Source organism: Kryptolebias marmoratus, linkage group LG20, assembly GCF_001649575.2.
Source record: "Kryptolebias marmoratus isolate JLee-2015 linkage group LG20, ASM164957v2, whole genome shotgun sequence".
NCBI lineage: Eukaryota > Metazoa > Chordata > Actinopteri > Cyprinodontiformes > Rivulidae > Kryptolebias > Kryptolebias marmoratus.
Window position 1 is genome coordinate 14,188,128 of NC_051449.1, and position 17,855 is coordinate 14,205,982.

General features: G+C 42.2%; 1 protein-coding gene across 8 annotated transcripts in view; it reads right to left on the minus strand.

Annotated features, from left to right (window-relative positions):
* LOC108239490 (receptor-type tyrosine-protein phosphatase S) overlaps positions 1–17,855 on the minus strand; it is a 79,418-nt gene that overhangs the window by 40,849 nt on the left and 20,714 nt on the right. For 5 of the 8 annotated variants that reach the window (XM_017422214.3, XM_017422213.3, XM_037981959.1 and 2 more), the window contains exons 3-5: positions 15,003–15,151; positions 13,313–13,454; positions 4,440–4,628 (exon numbers count right to left, since the gene is read on the minus strand). In XM_017422214.3, the coding sequence (XP_017277703.1) occupies positions 4,440–4,628; positions 13,313–13,454; positions 15,003–15,151 (480 nt within the window). The remainder of the gene's footprint in view (positions 1–4,439; positions 4,629–13,312; positions 13,455–15,002; positions 15,152–17,855) is intronic. The other 3 variants (XM_037981960.1, XM_017422215.3, XM_017422212.3) reach the window with 1 other exon arrangement.

Genomic DNA, 17,855 nt, shown 5'->3' on the forward strand with positions numbered 1-17,855 from the left:
CCCTATATATATATATATATATATATATATATATATATATATATATGTGCACCAATTATCAGTTTTATATGTTTTTGGAATTACTTAACAGAAATATTATCCCCCATTTAACTTCATTAAAGCTTTGTTTTTGGAGAATCAAATTAAAAATCCAATAAAACTCCAGCTTGTAAACCAACAAGGCGTAAAGAATACAATGGGGGTGAATACTTTTCCAACCCATTGTGTTATGTTGTTCAGTGGGAAAAAAGAGTTGGTCTGCATTGTGTATGAATGCTACCCTGTACACACAGCTGTGTACCTGTCTAGTTTATTTAACACAATTAAAAAAAGTCTCCCTTTTCGGAAGGAAAAAAGCTTTGGTCTCTTTGATTTAATTAGTTGTATTTGTGACACAAGCGCAATCCATGGATGGGAGCAAGAGGAAAAAACAGTGCACAAAAAAAGCACCAAAATAAATATTAACCAACACACACAGCTTTCTTCACAGAAAACGTGACACAAGTTGTAAAATTTGTGTTGTTAGAAATTCAGGAATCAAAGCCAGTGCCTGCCCCACTAATGTTTCTGCTCCGGAGCCGCTCCTGCTCCACTCAGACCTGGCAGTCGTCCACAGACTCAGATGCATGGCTCAGACGGAGCCACCATTAAAATCTTATCCCAAAGAAGTGTTTCATCCATAACACATTTCAGAGCTATTTTCTGCCCAGCTCATGTGTAATTGATTTCCTTAAAGCCATTCCGCTGCAGTGTTTGGTTCATTATGCAGCACATTTTGTTGCTGAAGTTTGGGATGGTTTTGGCGATTTTAAATCCTATTAGAGGCTGCGATGAATCTCACCGAGCCATTTGTCTTGCTGCTGTTTCATTGATGTGAATTATAGCCTGATGTAGTGTACTGGTGAATCACTGTTCTGTCAATGTGACACAAAGGACACTTCAGATCGGCCCCCGAGAAAGCAGATAAATTATTATAAAATCTATACTACAGGGTCTAAAAAGTAGTTGTCACTCTGCATAACAAGGAATAACAAAATAAGAAAACAGGAGGAGGAAACTTCCTTAAAGGTTTAGTTCAGAGCTTTCGAGTGAGGCTTGGTGGAAAGGCTATGACAATTCCTCTTGTTGTTTATTCAACAATCCTGTAGGTTATTGTTGCACATCATCATGACATGAGGGGCAATTATGCAATTACATGTGTGGGTGTCTTTGCTTATTTGTCCGTTAGCAAAATATCCCATGAACCAGTGGGTGGATTTTAATAAAACTCTCGGAAAGTAATCATTGGATGCACGTCCACAACTGATAAGCTATCACAGTCAACCAAACTCGATGCGGTCTTCACAGTTAATCAACCTTAGCAAACACAAAATTGGCTACAAATCCATCAGTTTTACAGTTATTGCTTTAAAATTTGGCATGGCGGTAGCTGAGAGTCATGCTCATGCAAGATCTTTTATTAAAACTTCAAGGAGTGCTGGTTCTGATTTATTTGCTGTTGTTTCTGATGGGGTTTTGTTTGGAGAGGTTGCAGCTGCATTCATGCAGCAGGGAAGCTGTTTTTACACCACACTCCACCCACAGCCACACTGCAGACGGCTCTGCTCAGAAGCAATTATACTCGAACAATATATGTCACAGTGGCAAGCATCCATTTCTACAAATCAGCAGGCGACTGGAGGGAAATTACACTTAAGATTAGACGTAGAGGGCTAAAAGAGAGTTTTCTCCACAGAAAGCGGACGGCAGCATCTGTATGCAAACAGCAGATCAAACAGGAATTCTTCATCCGTCAAAGCATCGGAAGCAGTGAAACATGCTTCATTTGAAGACTAAACAAAGCAGAACTGTGAGGAATTAATTAAATGTGTAACCTCGGAAAAAATGCTGACTGTTGCAGTGGAGCATCTGCTGAATCTGTTTTTAAGTTTTTTTTTTATATACTTCAGTTAATTTGTAGATCTCTCTGGGCTGAGGAAACAGAGGCGAGGTTGATATAGATCAACCTCCTTTGTTCCTGGAAGGCATTTTAGGTGGAGAAACGTTTTTGGGTTTTTTCTTATTTTTTTTGCTGGAAGTCAAACCTATTCTACAGCAGACATTTTGATTGAAAGATTAAGCTCCAGTGTATTAAATGAGGACCATGTGCACCATGGTTATCTGTGGAACACGCAGCAAAGCATAACTTCCTCTCAGTGGACCGCAGCTGTTTGTTTTATGATTTCAACTCAAAATGTGGACTCTGAAAACGGTCTATTAAACTGCGTATTTGTATACAAGCATGTCCAGCCGTTAGTTTACGACCTATAGTAACAACAGAGTGACTAATCTTAAGATAAGAATACTTTTATTTTTCAGAATTCCTGATGCTGAAGGTGTTCTAATGCATGGTCCTAGATGTTATCATAGTTCAGACAAATATGATCTGCTTTGTCTGGCTGTTTATTGCACAGAGAAAAGTTTGCACCGCAACGTCGTCCTGAAACTAAATGTCTTGTCTTTTGTTCTGAACAAATGGCACAATTCTTTATTTCGCTGCCTAAAACGTGCTGACGTTTTTTTTTCACCAATCAGATAAGGATCCCAGCAGAAATCTAAGTTTTCCATTGCTGGTTCGACTCAGCGAAAACCAACCCATTCCCAACATAAAAGCTGGCTTTTTTTTACACAACTTTGCCTGACTAAAAAAAAAGAAAAAATGCTGAATAAAAAGGGACGTTTTGTTGGAAAGCTGAGATTCTTGTACCCATTTTGCGCAGCCAGTTTTTGAAAGTCACGGCTTAGTTTTGGGTGTACGGCATGCAAAGCTATCTTCTTATTTCATTGTCCACCTTCGCCCACAACATGCCCGCCATTTGTGCTCGGCAGCTGCCCCCACATTTGTGATTTATTCTACTGGAGTACACTTTCAAACTGAAGATAGGCAGATTTGGACCATGTTTTTTTGTTACATTTTTTTTTTTTATCATTTGTGTAGTTTTTTTAGACCTAGACATGTTTTGTGTCAAAGAAGAGCTCCCATGCATGTGTTAAAATACACCTTGAGTGCTCTTGAGATGGGTTTGAGATGCCTGCGACGACTCTTTGACTTTTGTTTTTAGCTAAATTTTGTCTCGCAAATTGTTTGAAAGTGTTCAAAATTCAAGTGGCGAGGCTCTGCGACTCACGCAGGTAAATTTAGAACACCCCCCCCCCCCGCCGCCCACCCCGCAAACGTTTTGAGACATTCTGGAGTCGAGAGGTCGACGGTATTAGCTTTCAGAAGAGACCAGAGGAAGTCGACATGGTTGTGAAAAACATCAGTTGTGTCATGGAGGCACACACAGGGTGGCTAATGGATCATCAGCTGTAGAGAATCCTGACTTCGTGTCAACCTTAAAGTGTTTGAATTCATTCCATCGTAGCTGCAGGCTCTGCAAATAGTGATACAGATGTACAGTTGACAAAGACCACAAGCGATCAGTGAAAGATATTGTTGACAGCGAGAAGATATGAGAACTGGCAGGGGGCGGTGAGTGTGTGTGTGTATTGGGGGGGGGGCACAGAGAATATGGATGAAGCTACAGCGAAATGGTTTTGCTTCACCATCGCTTTCATTCCCCCCTGAGGACAGCTGAGTGAAAATGGCTGTGAAAAACATGTCTGCTTACTCCGAGAGACACTGTGTCATCGATACAGAGGAGCATAAACAAAGCTGAATAAACTGTCCTAAGCACAAGATGTGATTTCTCCGTATTTATTCTTTGATATGTCTGCACAAGCTCGTGGTTTCCCCTTCTGTCTGGCAGCACCAAGCTTCCCCACTCCATTTCTGACTGTCGCTGGGAAAGTAATCCCAGCCTCCAAATTTAAGACGCCAAGCTCGTTTTTACAATTTCAAGCCAGACGATAAAGAAAAGTGAAACGCCTGGTGCAAAGAAAAACCTATAGGCATATATTTACAATCAGATCTTTTCACACCTTTGGATTTGAGTGAAATTAATGATCTTTTTAAAATTCATTTCCGACTGATTTGCATCGTTTTTATGTTTAGATTTAAATGTGTAATACTAAACCGAAAACATTATATATTTTTTAACTGCATTCCAATGTTTTCTTTGACGTAAAAACTAATAATAGAGAAATAAATTTGCCTTTTACGTGACATTTTTTTTCTTAATCGTTTCTCCCAAACGTTAGAAAACTCAATTTTTTTTTTACTGGCTTAAGGATGGCACAATCATCCTTTTAATGAAATTGGCTTTAAAAAGGTTTTACACCCCCAAAGGATATAGATAAACACAGAGAGCAGCATGTAATCCCTCAATCATAATTAAAACCTGATAATCACCAAATTTAGAGCAACAGGGATTTGCTTTACGGAGGAGCTCAGCTTTAGATGCAGCGTTTGTTTACTTGTTTGCAAATGAAATAATCGCACCAACACTGATATGTCTCACCTGATCGAAGCTGTTTGATGCGACCCTGGCTGAGGCTGGGGTCAACAGGCAGGAAGTCTTTGAACCAGGAGATCTCCGGGTCAGGGATGCCACTGGCGGCACAGAGCATGGTGGCCGTCTTTGTCCGTTCTACCACCTTCAGCTGGGGGCCCATGTCGATACTGGGGAAGCCAAATGGCAACAGGTCCTCTGGAAGAAACAGAAAGAAAGACTGCATTCAAAATATAGTTTAAACAAACCAAACGTCACACTTAAAACTGGCCTGCTAACAAAGATTCATGGTTTGGATTGTTGCTTATAGATAGAGTAGAAATCTCCCTGGTGCAGTACAGTGTGAGGTACAGAAATACGTACAGCAGACTGTATGATTTAAGCAGCACTGTTCAAAAAGTTTTAAACAACCCCAATTTTCTTTTTACTATGGTTCTAGAGGGACAGACTGTCTTGTAGTCTTTCGATCAATAATTCTCCAGACTTTCCAGGGTTTTTCTTTGGACTCTGGCTGTTCACACATTTTCCGTCCAGTTCTCCTGATCACGACAGCATATTGATCGCAATGTGCGCTTAAAGGAAACTTGAAAAGGAGGACAAAAGAGGTAGTGAAATTAACCTGAAAGTCATGACACAGGAAAAAAAATCCAGGAAATACCAGAGAGACGCATTGTCGTTCCGCTGATCATCCACTGCGTGTCAGGTTTTCTGGTAATGACTCCTTGGGAATCCCCTCAATGGTGCTAAAACTCCTATTTATGTGTCAAACTGTGTTATTTTAGGTGTCCAAGAGAACAGGAACAAATTGTGCCTTTGTGAGCGGCTGCTGGTAATAAAGACTAAAGATTCAATTGGTTCATTGCTAAAGGTAGTATCTCACTGGGTTGAGTCTGTTGGAGACTAGTTGGTGAATGAAAAGTGAGAGGAAATAGGCAGAATTTCCATTGCAGTCCCACTGAATTCTAAGTGTTTGCAACCAAGCAACCAGTGAATTGTATGGCTGCGTTGTTGAGCAACCGCTTTTTGAAAATCAAGGCCTATTTTTGTGTGCACAGCTTGGAAAACTGTATTCTAGGTTGTGCACATCATTTTATGGTCGGTTTACATCATATTCCCCTCGGCTGGTTTTGTACCCACCTTGGCAGACACCCCATGTTTATGATTTAAAATACTGGATGGCACTTTTGAAATGAAGATAGGCAGATTTGGACCCGTTTCTTAGTAATTATTTTTTATGATCAGAATGTTTTTTAGACCTGGACATTTGTCTCGGATGTTTTTCTGTGAGAGGAGAGCTCCTGTACAGGTATCAGACTACATATCTTGCACTCTTGAGGCAGGTTGGAGACACACGTGACAATTCTGAGAGAAACTCAAAGAACCAGATTGCCAGCCACTGTGACTCAAGCAAGAAATGTTTTAAGATACTTTGGAGACACCTTCGCAAATGCTGCTTACCAACTAGTCACCAACATTCACAGCTCAACGAGAAACTATCTTAATTTATGTGTCTGTTATGTGTCGACACAAGAGTGGCTCATCCCTTGAGTTTAGGAGCCTTTTTATTTATCACAGTTAGTTAGACAAAAAAATAAAAAATAAAAAATGTCTGAAAATGGTCCGGTACTAGACTGAAAATGACAAAAAAAACTGTTTGAAAAACCTTCAAAAACATTTCCTTATAGCACTTTTAGAAAACTGCTTCACCCTAACCATAGAGGTGAGAATATTTTCAAACTCTGTTTTTTGGCTTTATTTGACATCTGTTTGTAGTGGAGCTTTCATCACTAATTTAATTTAAAATATAATTGTTATTACTGCACATTTGACAGATTTTGTGAATGCTGTGGGACTCTGATCTGTGCTGAAACATTAAGATTGAATTTAAACATTTGTGTCATTTCAAGGTTGTTAAACATTTTTTTTTTTTTTTTTGCATAAATTAAATGTCAACTATGCAGCACACAAAAATATTATGTTAAATGTGTCTGTTGTTTGTTGTAATTTTTATTTCTTCATTTAGGAAACTAACTGCAGGTCACGTACGAGCACAGTTCCAGTGCTGAACTGATGAACACATATTAGCGGGTCTATTAGTTCCAGTTCGTCCAACAGTGACTCAGAAGCTGCTATAAAGCCACCCCTGAATGTGATAGCAGACTGCGCACTGACAGATTTGTGGAAAATATTTTTATTTCAACTGCTTAGTTTGGTCGCCACTGCCAAGAGATTATTAAGGTGGCCTGGTTTGTTTGTCTTTTCTATTTGTTTAAGTAACCTGGGGCTCTATAGAATATTATTATTTTTACTCTCCTGGTTTTGTTTTAAACTAATTTTCCACAGCACGGCATCATATCTTTCATACGTGCCTATTTGTGCATGTTTCTCCAACGTCTGTGTAATTATTTAGTCTGAGGTCCACCCACACTGTCATCTTTTGCAGCATTAATAAAGACCTGTCTGGAATACAGTGCCAGACCCCCTACAGGCACACACACACACACGCACCCCCCCACGCACACACACACCCACACACATACATATGCTCATGCCCCAAACCCAGTGCAGTGGTGCGCTCTAATTAACAGCCAGGGAGTCCATGTAGCAGTAGCCGGCGGAGTGATAAAAAGACCATCTGAACTCTCACAGGACAGAGGTGGACTCGGGCGAGGGTGGGGGAGGGCAAAGAGGAGCAGATGTAGTCCTAGCATCTTCGTCACCCCAGGGGATCTAGCCTCCTGACCTGCCCATCGATCTGCTCCCCTCTCCTTCCCTTTCTCTCCCTCCCTGTCTCATCAATGGCCATGACACCGTCTTCCATTCAGGTGCATCATTAGCATTGATCAGTTGGGGGCGGCAACGAGTGTCGGCGCCCTCTGTTTTCTGACGACAGGAGGGTTTCATGCGGGGCTGATTGCTGCACTAGACATCCTCATTATCCAGGCTTTCCTCAGCGCTCTGATTCCACTCGTAGCTTTTTTTTTTTTTCTTTTTGTGGCGTTTCTCCTCAGCTTCCTCCTCGCAGCATCAGCAACAGCAATAGCAAGATGCGCCTATCTGACAGGGTCTCTCCGACACTGACAACTGTGGGGAGAGAAGGAGGGCAATAGATCCTATCTCCACTCAGCCTCTCCATCCCTATCGCAGAGTGCGAGAGCAGATGGTGTGTGTCTGTCATGTGGTTAGGTAGCGGGGAGCCCGGAGGAGGAGAGGAGCAAAGAAAAACAGAGGCAGTTGATGTGGCCACGGTCTGCACCTTGGGCTGCAGGTTTGTCTGCGATGCTTGGCCCAAGGATCAGCAGGTACTCCTGATAGCTCAAATGGGCTTGATTTACCAAATTGCAGCCTTAATGCCTGCTTCACTGGAACATCTCATTATACTTGCAGGTATGGAGGAGGTGTTTGTAGCTTAGCGAGAGACGGTGTGGTTAAAAGGTCAAGGAGTGGAAAACAAAAACAGGTGGGCTGATGGAAGCATGAATACGTGTCTGGCCATCTGGACTGTTGTCACTGAGATTTTTAATCCCATTCACCACAGAAAGTGTGTGTGTGTGTGTTCATGAGGTAGAGAAAAACTGTCCCTTCAGAGCGTGCACCTTTACTGCCATGTACATGTGTGGACATGGCTGAAGTCTGTGAAGATACTAACTTGACAAAGCTATAGGCTCAGATTTGCACACACATACACACCCCCTCAGCTACTAACCCCCCCCCTCCTCTCCTCTCCATTGTAATCAGACATATCCGGACGCGTGCAGACACATCCCAGAACGGCCTCCCTAATCGTTGGTACATTTTAACAATTACGGCGAACAAGTCCTTATTACCCCCAGTGCCCTGCCCCTCCTCTTGATCCCAGCTTCTAATTGCCGCTGCTGTTTCTGAACAGCTCTCTGCATAGTTATTAGTCAGAAATCATTTCAGGCACCAAACACAGACAGAGCCGCACCTCTCAAACCTCACAGCTCACCTCCACAAACCACCTGTGCTCCTGCAGCACGCACATATAAGCGTGTATGTGTGTGGGCATGTGTTAGCGCTGAAGTAACTCCCGCTGACTGGGCGGTATGTTTATACTCTTCTAGAAACAGCCTGTCAAACACATAAAAACCTTGATGTTTTTTTTCCCTTCCTGCCTGCCTGCCTGCTGTATCACCTAATGACTAGCTAGCTGTAGGATTAAGCTGGAGGCTTTGATCACAAAGAGCTAAACTGGCGCTGCTGTCTGCACCAGTATCTCCACACCGAAGGGTTTCGCAGATGTTAAAGGGAGGAACAGTGCCTCTCACATCACTATTTATGGGAGCGAGCCCTCTGTTTTATCCACAGACGAGAAAAAGTAGAGGCTAAATGCATGAAAGAGAGGCCTGTGTTTGAGTGCAGGCAGATAAACAAGTCTTTTGTATTTAGGAAAACAGCTTCACTTTCCCCTATAGTGAAAAGAAAATCCAGATCAAAACATGAATCAGGATCAAACGTTAATCATCCTATCTACAGCATACATGCTATACGAACTGTACTTGCTCATGAGATACTTTTCTTAAGCTACAAACGAACACGGGCAAAAACATTATTACCGCTTTGCCTTTGGCGAAGGGCAATAAATAGCGCATGCACGCATCCCGTTGATGCAGATAAACCAGCAGACAGATAGATGTGCTGAACTCTTGAGCACAGTTCACTGGCGATGAGATTCGGGAGCCACAGGTATTCTGCCAGGTTCCTGGATGAGTCAGCGTCCGCTTGAAATAGATACTGCGGGCATGGCCTTGATCACACTTTTCACCAAATGAATCATTTATCAAACACAAACACTGCTGCACAAAAGTCAAGCTTATTTTCTATCTCCTGGTTAAATTGATAAGATGGCCTGTGGAGGAAAAAAAAAAAAACCAAAGCACAAAAAACACCATGTGGATATAAACACTCTGTGTGTCAACAGGGTTTCGGGGAACATTGGCAAGCGCTGAGCAGCATTGTTTCCCGGAGCTTTCTGTGTTCGTGTGGATATTTGTGTGCATCGAGAGGTTGAGAGTGTACATTTTGGCCTGGTTATGTTTGCAGAAGGGCAATCAGGCCCGGTGCCCAAAACCAGTCAACTGAGCCAACCAGATCTGGGCAAATATGCAATTTGTGTGTCCATACACACACACACACACACATACGGCAGAAGCAGTGTGGAAGGATACACACCCAGTGAGCCAAACACATAATGCATATGATGCAAACAAACAAACAGGAATCCAGGTTTTATTTCTCTGTGTATTTTCATTCCCTCACCTGCCCATACACCCAGCCACACACAAACAAATAAAGCCAGACCAGTTATAAAACAGGTTGCCGATTCATATTTCAGGTTATTTCAGAGGGAAATGTGCATGAAAGAAGCCTGCATAAAAGCTGATCTCAGACAGCCTGATTCAGGATTAATCTGCCAGCACTCAGCAGTCTTCAGAGACTCTAATGCATTGACTCCCATAGGCTGCAGGAGGGCTGAAGGGGAGCACTTTAAATGCTAATAAACCTTTATGATAATAGATCACAATACAATGCAAATTTGGACCTTGTAGATTTATCATACCTTAAAAAAAATGTTAAAAACCCGCATGTCCCTAACATCGAGAGCCAGCAGTTAAGGACGAACATGATGATCCCATATGTACAACAAGCAGGAAGAGAAAAAGAAAATAATAGAAAAAAAAGAAAGAGAAGAATAGGAATAAAAAACTGAGGGAGGGGATGAAAAGTGAAGATGAGGGCATATGATGAAAGAGACAGTTCTCCTCTCAAGGAGCTTAATCCTCTCACAGGCTGAGTTGATACTCTCTGTTGTTTTCATGCTGAAATACTGTTTGAGCCGCCGGCCTGCCAACGCAGCTGACGCCTGGGGTGGGGGGCATCACTGATCTGACTCTGTTGTTCAGATGAAGGGTGGTAACAGAACATCTCTCCCCCCCCCCCCTGTTCTCCCTCTGCCCCATTCCTCACCTCCTTTTCTTCTAAAATGGGACGCTGGGAGGTGAGCATAATCGGGATTACTCTGCACAAACCGCACATATGCGCACTCTGATACTTGATGCACGGGAAGAAATCTGTGTGCATGAATTTACCTCTGAATTTAAACAAGTGTGAAGGTCGTGAACACACACACACGCACACGTGCAGCGCTGCAGTAGTGAGAGTTTGACGCCCACCAGAGGTTTTAAAACATGCAGAACTGCAGATATTTCTATCTCCTAAAAGCATAACAACACAACTGCAGCATCGCACAGCCTGAAAAATGCAACAAGAGGAGTAAAAAAAAAAAAAAAAAAAAGTCTGGGTAGACAGTGAGGGTCAAGAAAACACGAGCGATGAATAAAACAAAAGGGGAGAAATTAGAAACAGATACTGCTGAGGGCCAAAAAGAGACAATTTAAAAAAAAAAAACGTTAAGGATGGTAAGAGTCTGTGAGGAAGGAAGAACGAAGAGGAGATAATGGGATGGGTGATGTGTGATGATGGTCATGGCACAAAAAGGAAGATCTCCACGACCATAACCCTCCACATCTTCATCCATTAGGCAGCCTATAGAGCAGCAGCGAACATCCTGTGGCCAACCACAAGCTATTAGTCTCAGTCAACAGACAGAAAAACAACAAGATGAAACACAGCAGCAGATGAAAAGATGGGATGGGAAGGAAGTTTTGATCAGTAATGGAAAATCTCCCATTTAAGCCAGGGGTTAGTGAGCTTTTTCCTCAACGAACCACTTTGTTTAAAGGCCAACCACCAAAACACACTTTTTGCACACATTTCTCCTATAGCTGTGCAATTATTGGAATTTGTAGTATTGATTTTTGCTCCAAGGAATCACAAAACAGTATAATCAACAAAGAATGATTATTATTTGAAATATTTTGCTCTATTTTGCATTGCGAGAGTGCTCCCTTCTTGTTTCACCTCCTGAGTGAGCTGCTACTTTTAGCTTCCAGTTACTGTTCTGCTTTGAGCTTTTAGCCAGTCTTTTGCTACTTTTAGCTAGGGTTTTGTTAGTTCAGCCTTGCATTGTACTATTTTTGGCCTTCAGCTAGTGTTCTGCTTTCTTTTAGCTTTAATAACTCAGTTTCAGGTTTCAGCACACAGCACTCATTCACACTGGAGTTCTGCATTAAATACAGTTTCTCTAGTTATAAATGATTTAGGCCGTACGGGCAGATATTTAAGCACTTTACTGAGCACTGAAGGTTTTGTTGAACTGAAGCTTTTTTATGTATTTTTGTTTGAGTTTGTCAGAATTCATGACATTTTGAATATTTTCCCATTTAATTATTGAAATTGTTTTAATCCATTATATGAAATCAAATTGCTGATTTTATTTTTTTGTGTTTACCATTTTATACCGAAGCCTACATTTGAATAAATGCTTTTCCCATATGTTTTAGGTAAAAAGAAGCTTCTCGTTAAGAGGTATGCCATTTAAATCTTCCGCATTTTTGCATTTTATTTTTTTGTGTTTTGTTCTGCTCATCCGTGTCCTTCTTTGTTTTTGTTTCTCTTGCATGCACCTCTGACTGTCACGTCATATGTTACCAGTACATTCTTGACTTAAAAAAAAAACTTTGTTCTATAAATTGTTGCATGCATTTCCTGTCTGGACCCCCACCTTCTTTAGAAAATCTTCCCTAACGGTGACTTGTGCAAAGGCCTTAAAGGGTATCAAATCATTAATTCAAAGCATCAGCAGCCTTTAAAGGAAATCTTTAACTCTCTCATTGTTTAAGAAAAACATAATAAACCCTAATGTCTGCCCCAGTTTCTAAGAAGCTTCTTGTTCTAACAGCATAAAAAACTAGAATCGCCTGGCCTCTTGCTGTCTGGATGCTGACTGTGTGTTCAGGATGATTCAGGGAAAGTTTTAGTAATGACTCTCAATCTAATTAAATATTCCTTTATTTACTGACGTTCTGTACTCTGTTATTTTACAATAGTGGGGACAATGGAAACATCCTCGAGAACAGATCTCAGTGAAAGAGGAGTTTATAAGCCACGAACAAACAGCCACACACTCACACACACACACTGAGTTGCTCAGCCTTGAGGTGCAGTTTCTGTGGTAATGTGCTTTAGATTGGGGCTGTGTGTGCAGAGATGATGGGCTGGGTAACAGATGGACAGGAGTCTAGTCCCTCGGCAACCAGCCTTCTGCTTGCTGCACAGCCCCGCCAACTCCACAATCCTCATCCATCTTCTGCGCTCGCACACTCCCCGCCCCAAACTCCTCCGACATCCCATTTCATCTCTATTGTTTCTCACAACGCTGTTGTGTTGCTCAACTCACTCATGGCTCCCCACCCTCCATCGTACTCCCTCCTCACCTCTCCTCGACCTCCTCAATTACTCTTGGCAATAAAGGCGCGTTTGCCAAACCATAGCCTAATCCAATGAATTTTCTTGTTTAAGCGACAGCCTGAGCAGCCGCCCTCCGTTTCTTCATCCTGTCCAGCTGTGCTGGGCCCATGGCCAACACTCAGATCCCAGGCTAACAGCCACACGCTGCAACTTAAGCTCATAACTTGCCGAAGCGAAGCATTAGATAGGTTTTCCTCCAAGGAGACCGTCAACATTGGATTAACGCCCTCACTCTGGCCAGGAAGCGGAATGATTACAGCAAGTTGCAATGCTAAAATGCCCCTAAGCTAACATGTTGGCTGGCGCTCTTCGCGGCCAGATCATGCTTGGGCGCACTCAAAGGGACTATAAAAAGAACAGCTTTCTGCAGCCTGATGTGCAGGCAGGGTGTAGCATCGCTTTATTGTCACATCTACAGCTGACAGACCAGTGAAGCTGGACGTGATGGCTGAGAGCGATTGGAAAAGGACTGTGTGCCTTGTGTGTATTACCTCTGATAATGGCCAGCTTTGCAGTGACAGAGACCTCTCCTTCACTGTTGCGTGCCACACACTCGTAGACATTCTCATCTCGGGGTGCTCTGAGCGGCTGGATCCTCAGCACAGCACCGGCCCCTTCATCAAACTCTACGGTCTGAAGAGCCACAAAATGTACAGAGCAAAGTGCATTAGATACAGCCGCGCAAAATCATTTACCTCTTAATAACACAACAGTGAACTAATATATGATGTATTATGTCAGCATCTTTGAACAGTTTCCATTATCAATTTGCATGGACAGTAATTGTAGCAAACCTCTTCAATACTTGCACAAAACACCTCACCTGTGCAGACACTGTACTTACCAACATGTAAGGCTGATCTGGGTCCCCTGCTTGAAATGCAATGTCTTTAAGAGTTAGATCACATTACTGCATCACTTTACAGTCAGATATCTACTGAGCTCAAAATAAGAGGAATGAAACTCCCACAGTTAGCTTTCTTTGTGGCTTTCTCTCCACTAATATTTGTGGATTTAATAGAAATTAGTCCTATATAAACGGTTAGGAACATTACATTTTCATGTGTGACTTTTGCAGAAAATCCTGCAGTTTTTAATTAAACAACGTGACCAACAATCTTTTAATCTTTTTTTTTTAACAATTTGGAGCTACTGCGCCTTCTTGCCCGAGGTTAGCTGAGGAAATTGATGTTACTCTCATTATTCTGTCATGCTACAGCCACAGAGTCATTAGTTTATTTTAACAGCTGGATTACGCAGCTAGTCTGACTCATATTAAAATACTTACAAAAATACTTCATTTATCACTACCTGGAAAGGTTATAATTACCATGTAATAGGCCTATATGTGCAACCCCACACTGACACACTGACAGTAAGACGCTGCAAAAGCATAAAGAATAACAACATGTGAAGTCACAAAAATCCAACTCAACATATTTTTATCGCGCATCACCGAAAGGTGAAAGCGGATGATAGTGTTTTTGTCACTTAAAATGCAGCGGTTGTCATATTTTATTATTCAAAGCACATGTTTTTTATAGCAGTAGCTACATGTTCCCTTGTCTGAAATGCTGCTTTTTTAAAATCCTCATTCCCAGAAGACCCGGTCTGTTTCGACGGGTCAGCTGATGTGAAACAAACATCAGAGACAAAGGCAGCTGCTCATGTTTTGATTGAGATGTACGCTAAACTATCCAGCAGGCGAGCTTTATGCATGTTTGTTAAATAGTGAAACATGCGAAGGTAAAGAAAAATGGCTAAAGAAACTAAAGAAACACTTGAGGTGCATTTGTTTTATGTGGGAGAAATCAACTTACTTTAGGCTTTAAACTGTGCAGACCTGGTTCATGCAAAATACATAACTCATCCAGAGGAGGCAGACAGATTGCTGGTTTTTACGCTTAGACAGCTAATAAACTGGAAGATCCAGCTTCGCATTGAGTGAATAAACATGAGGGTATCTCGGTACGTCTCAGAATGTTTTCTTTCAACTGAACTGTAGCAGCAGTGAGTTAAAAATGCAAAACAAATCCAGAAAGATTTGATATTAACAGTAGAATTCATTCTCATAATATGCTGCACTATCTGAAACGAAAAATCTACAGCATCATAACAGTTTTATTATTGGAAATATTCACGCCGCTACAGTGTGAGTGAAACATTGAGCACTGTGACAACCACCTCGATACGCTGGGAGTTGACCTTCTTGCCCTTCTTGTTCCAGTAGACGACAGGCTTGGGGTTGCCGATGGCCTGACACACAAATGATGCCACCCCCCCTGACACTCCGATCTGGTCTGTGGGACTCTTGGTGAATCTTGGGGAGGCTGAAAAAAAAAAAAAAAGAAGCAGGAGAGAGAGAGAGAGCGAGAGAGAAAGAGTTAGAGAGAGGGAGGGGGAAAAAAGAAAGCACAAGCTTGAAAACCGACATCTTTATACTTGGAAGACATCACACCAACTCCAACAGCAGCAGCAACCCCCTGCTGACCACGCCCCATTTCACCGTCAGTGACCGGTCAGGCTGACTCGTGTCCTGATGGCTGCATCGTTGTGCTTACTTCCTGGGTATCATCTAGAGGACAAGCTGAAGGACTTCCTGTGGGTCATAAATAAAAGATGGGACTGGGGCTTTAGAGGAACATCTCTCTCTCCCTCTCTCTTGCTCTTCTTTTCTTCTCTGCATCTCTGTGCTTTCTCCACGGCAGGACACCACGGCGCTGCAGAAGCTGTCATGACACATGAGCGTTTCACAGGTAGGAGAAGTGTCGGCTGAAGATTCACAGCATATAATTGGTTTAAATGTATTAATACCGGAGGCGTGATTTTTGAGCCCGCAAACGCCGAGCATCCATAAAGGATTTTGCAGATGATCTTAATAAACAACACGGCAGCTTCCCGCAGCCTCCATCGGCGACTTCAGGAGAAGAGCTTCAGCGACTACATTGTGATGTGGGCTGTTTAAGCACTGCAGTTGCCCTCTGCAAGAAAACAGCAATTTCCAAGTGTGATATTGAACCAACAGCACTGAACCTACACTTTTCACAGCGGCTGAGTCAGATCAGTGAAACAACCTCACGCATCCACCCCTTGCTATCTGTCTGTGGCCTGTTGCCATGGTGCCCAGCTTAACTCCTCTACAGCGACGGAATCGCAGCTATCCATCAGGGCGAAGTCAGGATGACCCTTACCATGGCAACCTGGATCCCTCCTCCCCTGCGTCTGGGTGGGCGAGGTCCTGCCGTGGTGATTGAAGACAGAGCAGGAATAATAGTAGGAATAAAAGCCTCTGCCTATCAAAGAATCACTGCCAGATCCTTCAACCGCTTCCAATGACTTCCCACTCACTTCACTTTCAAATGGCCACACGGCTCTCCGCCTGTTTCCTCACAATGCCGTGACAGGAACTGGAATGGCATCACAACAACAACAAAAAAAAGGGGGACGCTCCTCTGTTTACTGCGCGATGTTTTTCAAGAAAGGATCACTCTGAATGTCAGAAATAACGTGGTTACATTTTATGCTTGCCATAATCCTAAGCAGGAAGCGGCAAAAAAAGCACGTCGTGAATAGTCAGACTGAACAAATTTATCCTTGCCAGATTTAGACGCAGGAGCAGGATATTTTCTGCCTGTTAGACTCTTAGAAATACACACACTGTGGAGCTAAGTGCACCTTTTTTTCCCTGCCAATAATTTGTGAGCTATCAAAAATCGAACGGAAAAAAAAAAAAAGTGTCGTGGCTGAAACGGCTTCCTCCTTTCTATCGGATTATGAATGAATTTCGTGTTCGTCTTAGGGCTTGAACACAGTTTTTCTTGGCTTTATGCTGAATCCAAAATGTTTTCTATGTTCTCTTAAACGCCCTTCAATCCTTGTGCAAAACCTACCCTACTGACAAAATAACCACTTAAGCCTTTTCCAACAGGCAGAGAAAAGCCCTACAAGGCACTAGCTCTGAATGGATTTGCACTCCGCAGAAACTTGTTATGATCGGGAGGTTCTCGGAAAATAAAAGACTAATCAGGACCTTTGTCTTTTTTAATAGCAGGTTTCACTCTGCTGTCATGAAGCAGACAGGTCTGCCACTGACCCAAAACTGCTCGGGTTTTAATGGAACACCTTTGTAACTTGTAATCTTCTGACTGAGTGACGGACAACCGCTGTGCTTGGGCATAACAGGAAGGCAGAACTTCGCAGTGTCTGCAGTGAGCTATGTGACAGAAAGGTAATTGGAACGCTGAGTTTTCTTCAGGGCAGACTATAATCAGGATGTGAGTTAAAAAAATTCAGGTTTTATTTTAGAAGAAAAAATTAAAAAATCCTTTAGGGATTAAGTTATGATCAACTGTTTTCATTTTCCTGCTGCCAGACACGATCAAGCTTGTGATTAATGCATCAAAGGGATCGTTCAGATCTTTTGAAATCAAGTTTTGTGGGAAATGTAGAAAATAGAGAAACAGAGTTTAACTCTAACTGCTAATGGGGGAGGGGGGGGGGGAAGAGATTACAGTAAATTGCTGTCACCTTTAGTCTCAAAACTTTTATACTGGGTAAAGATGACCCCGATTCAACGTACAACACAGTCCCAGTTCAAAATTGCCAAATTCTGCTACCCATAATGTTGATCGAACAAATAAATAAAAATAATTTTATGTTTCCTTATAAAACTCATTTTCTTATCTCTAGCTTTTGTTTCTGCAGATTTATACCGTAAGAGGCAAAAAAATCAGCAGCAGTGTCTCATTGCTGCACATAAAAAATATTTCAAAAAACACATTAGTCATGTCACAAGACCAAAACCACAAATATAAATTAAATAAAATGACATAAAATGAGAGGTTTCATGTTCCATCCTTAGCCTATATACCTTATCTTTCGCACACACACAATTTTGCGTGGTGACATTTTCAGAGCGCTGATAGCCAAGTCTGGCTGAGAAAATGTATATGTGTGTGTGTGTGTGTGTGTGTGTGTGTGTGTGTGCAGACCACTGAGGCAGGAAATGTGTTGAGATGTTGTAATCAAGAAGAT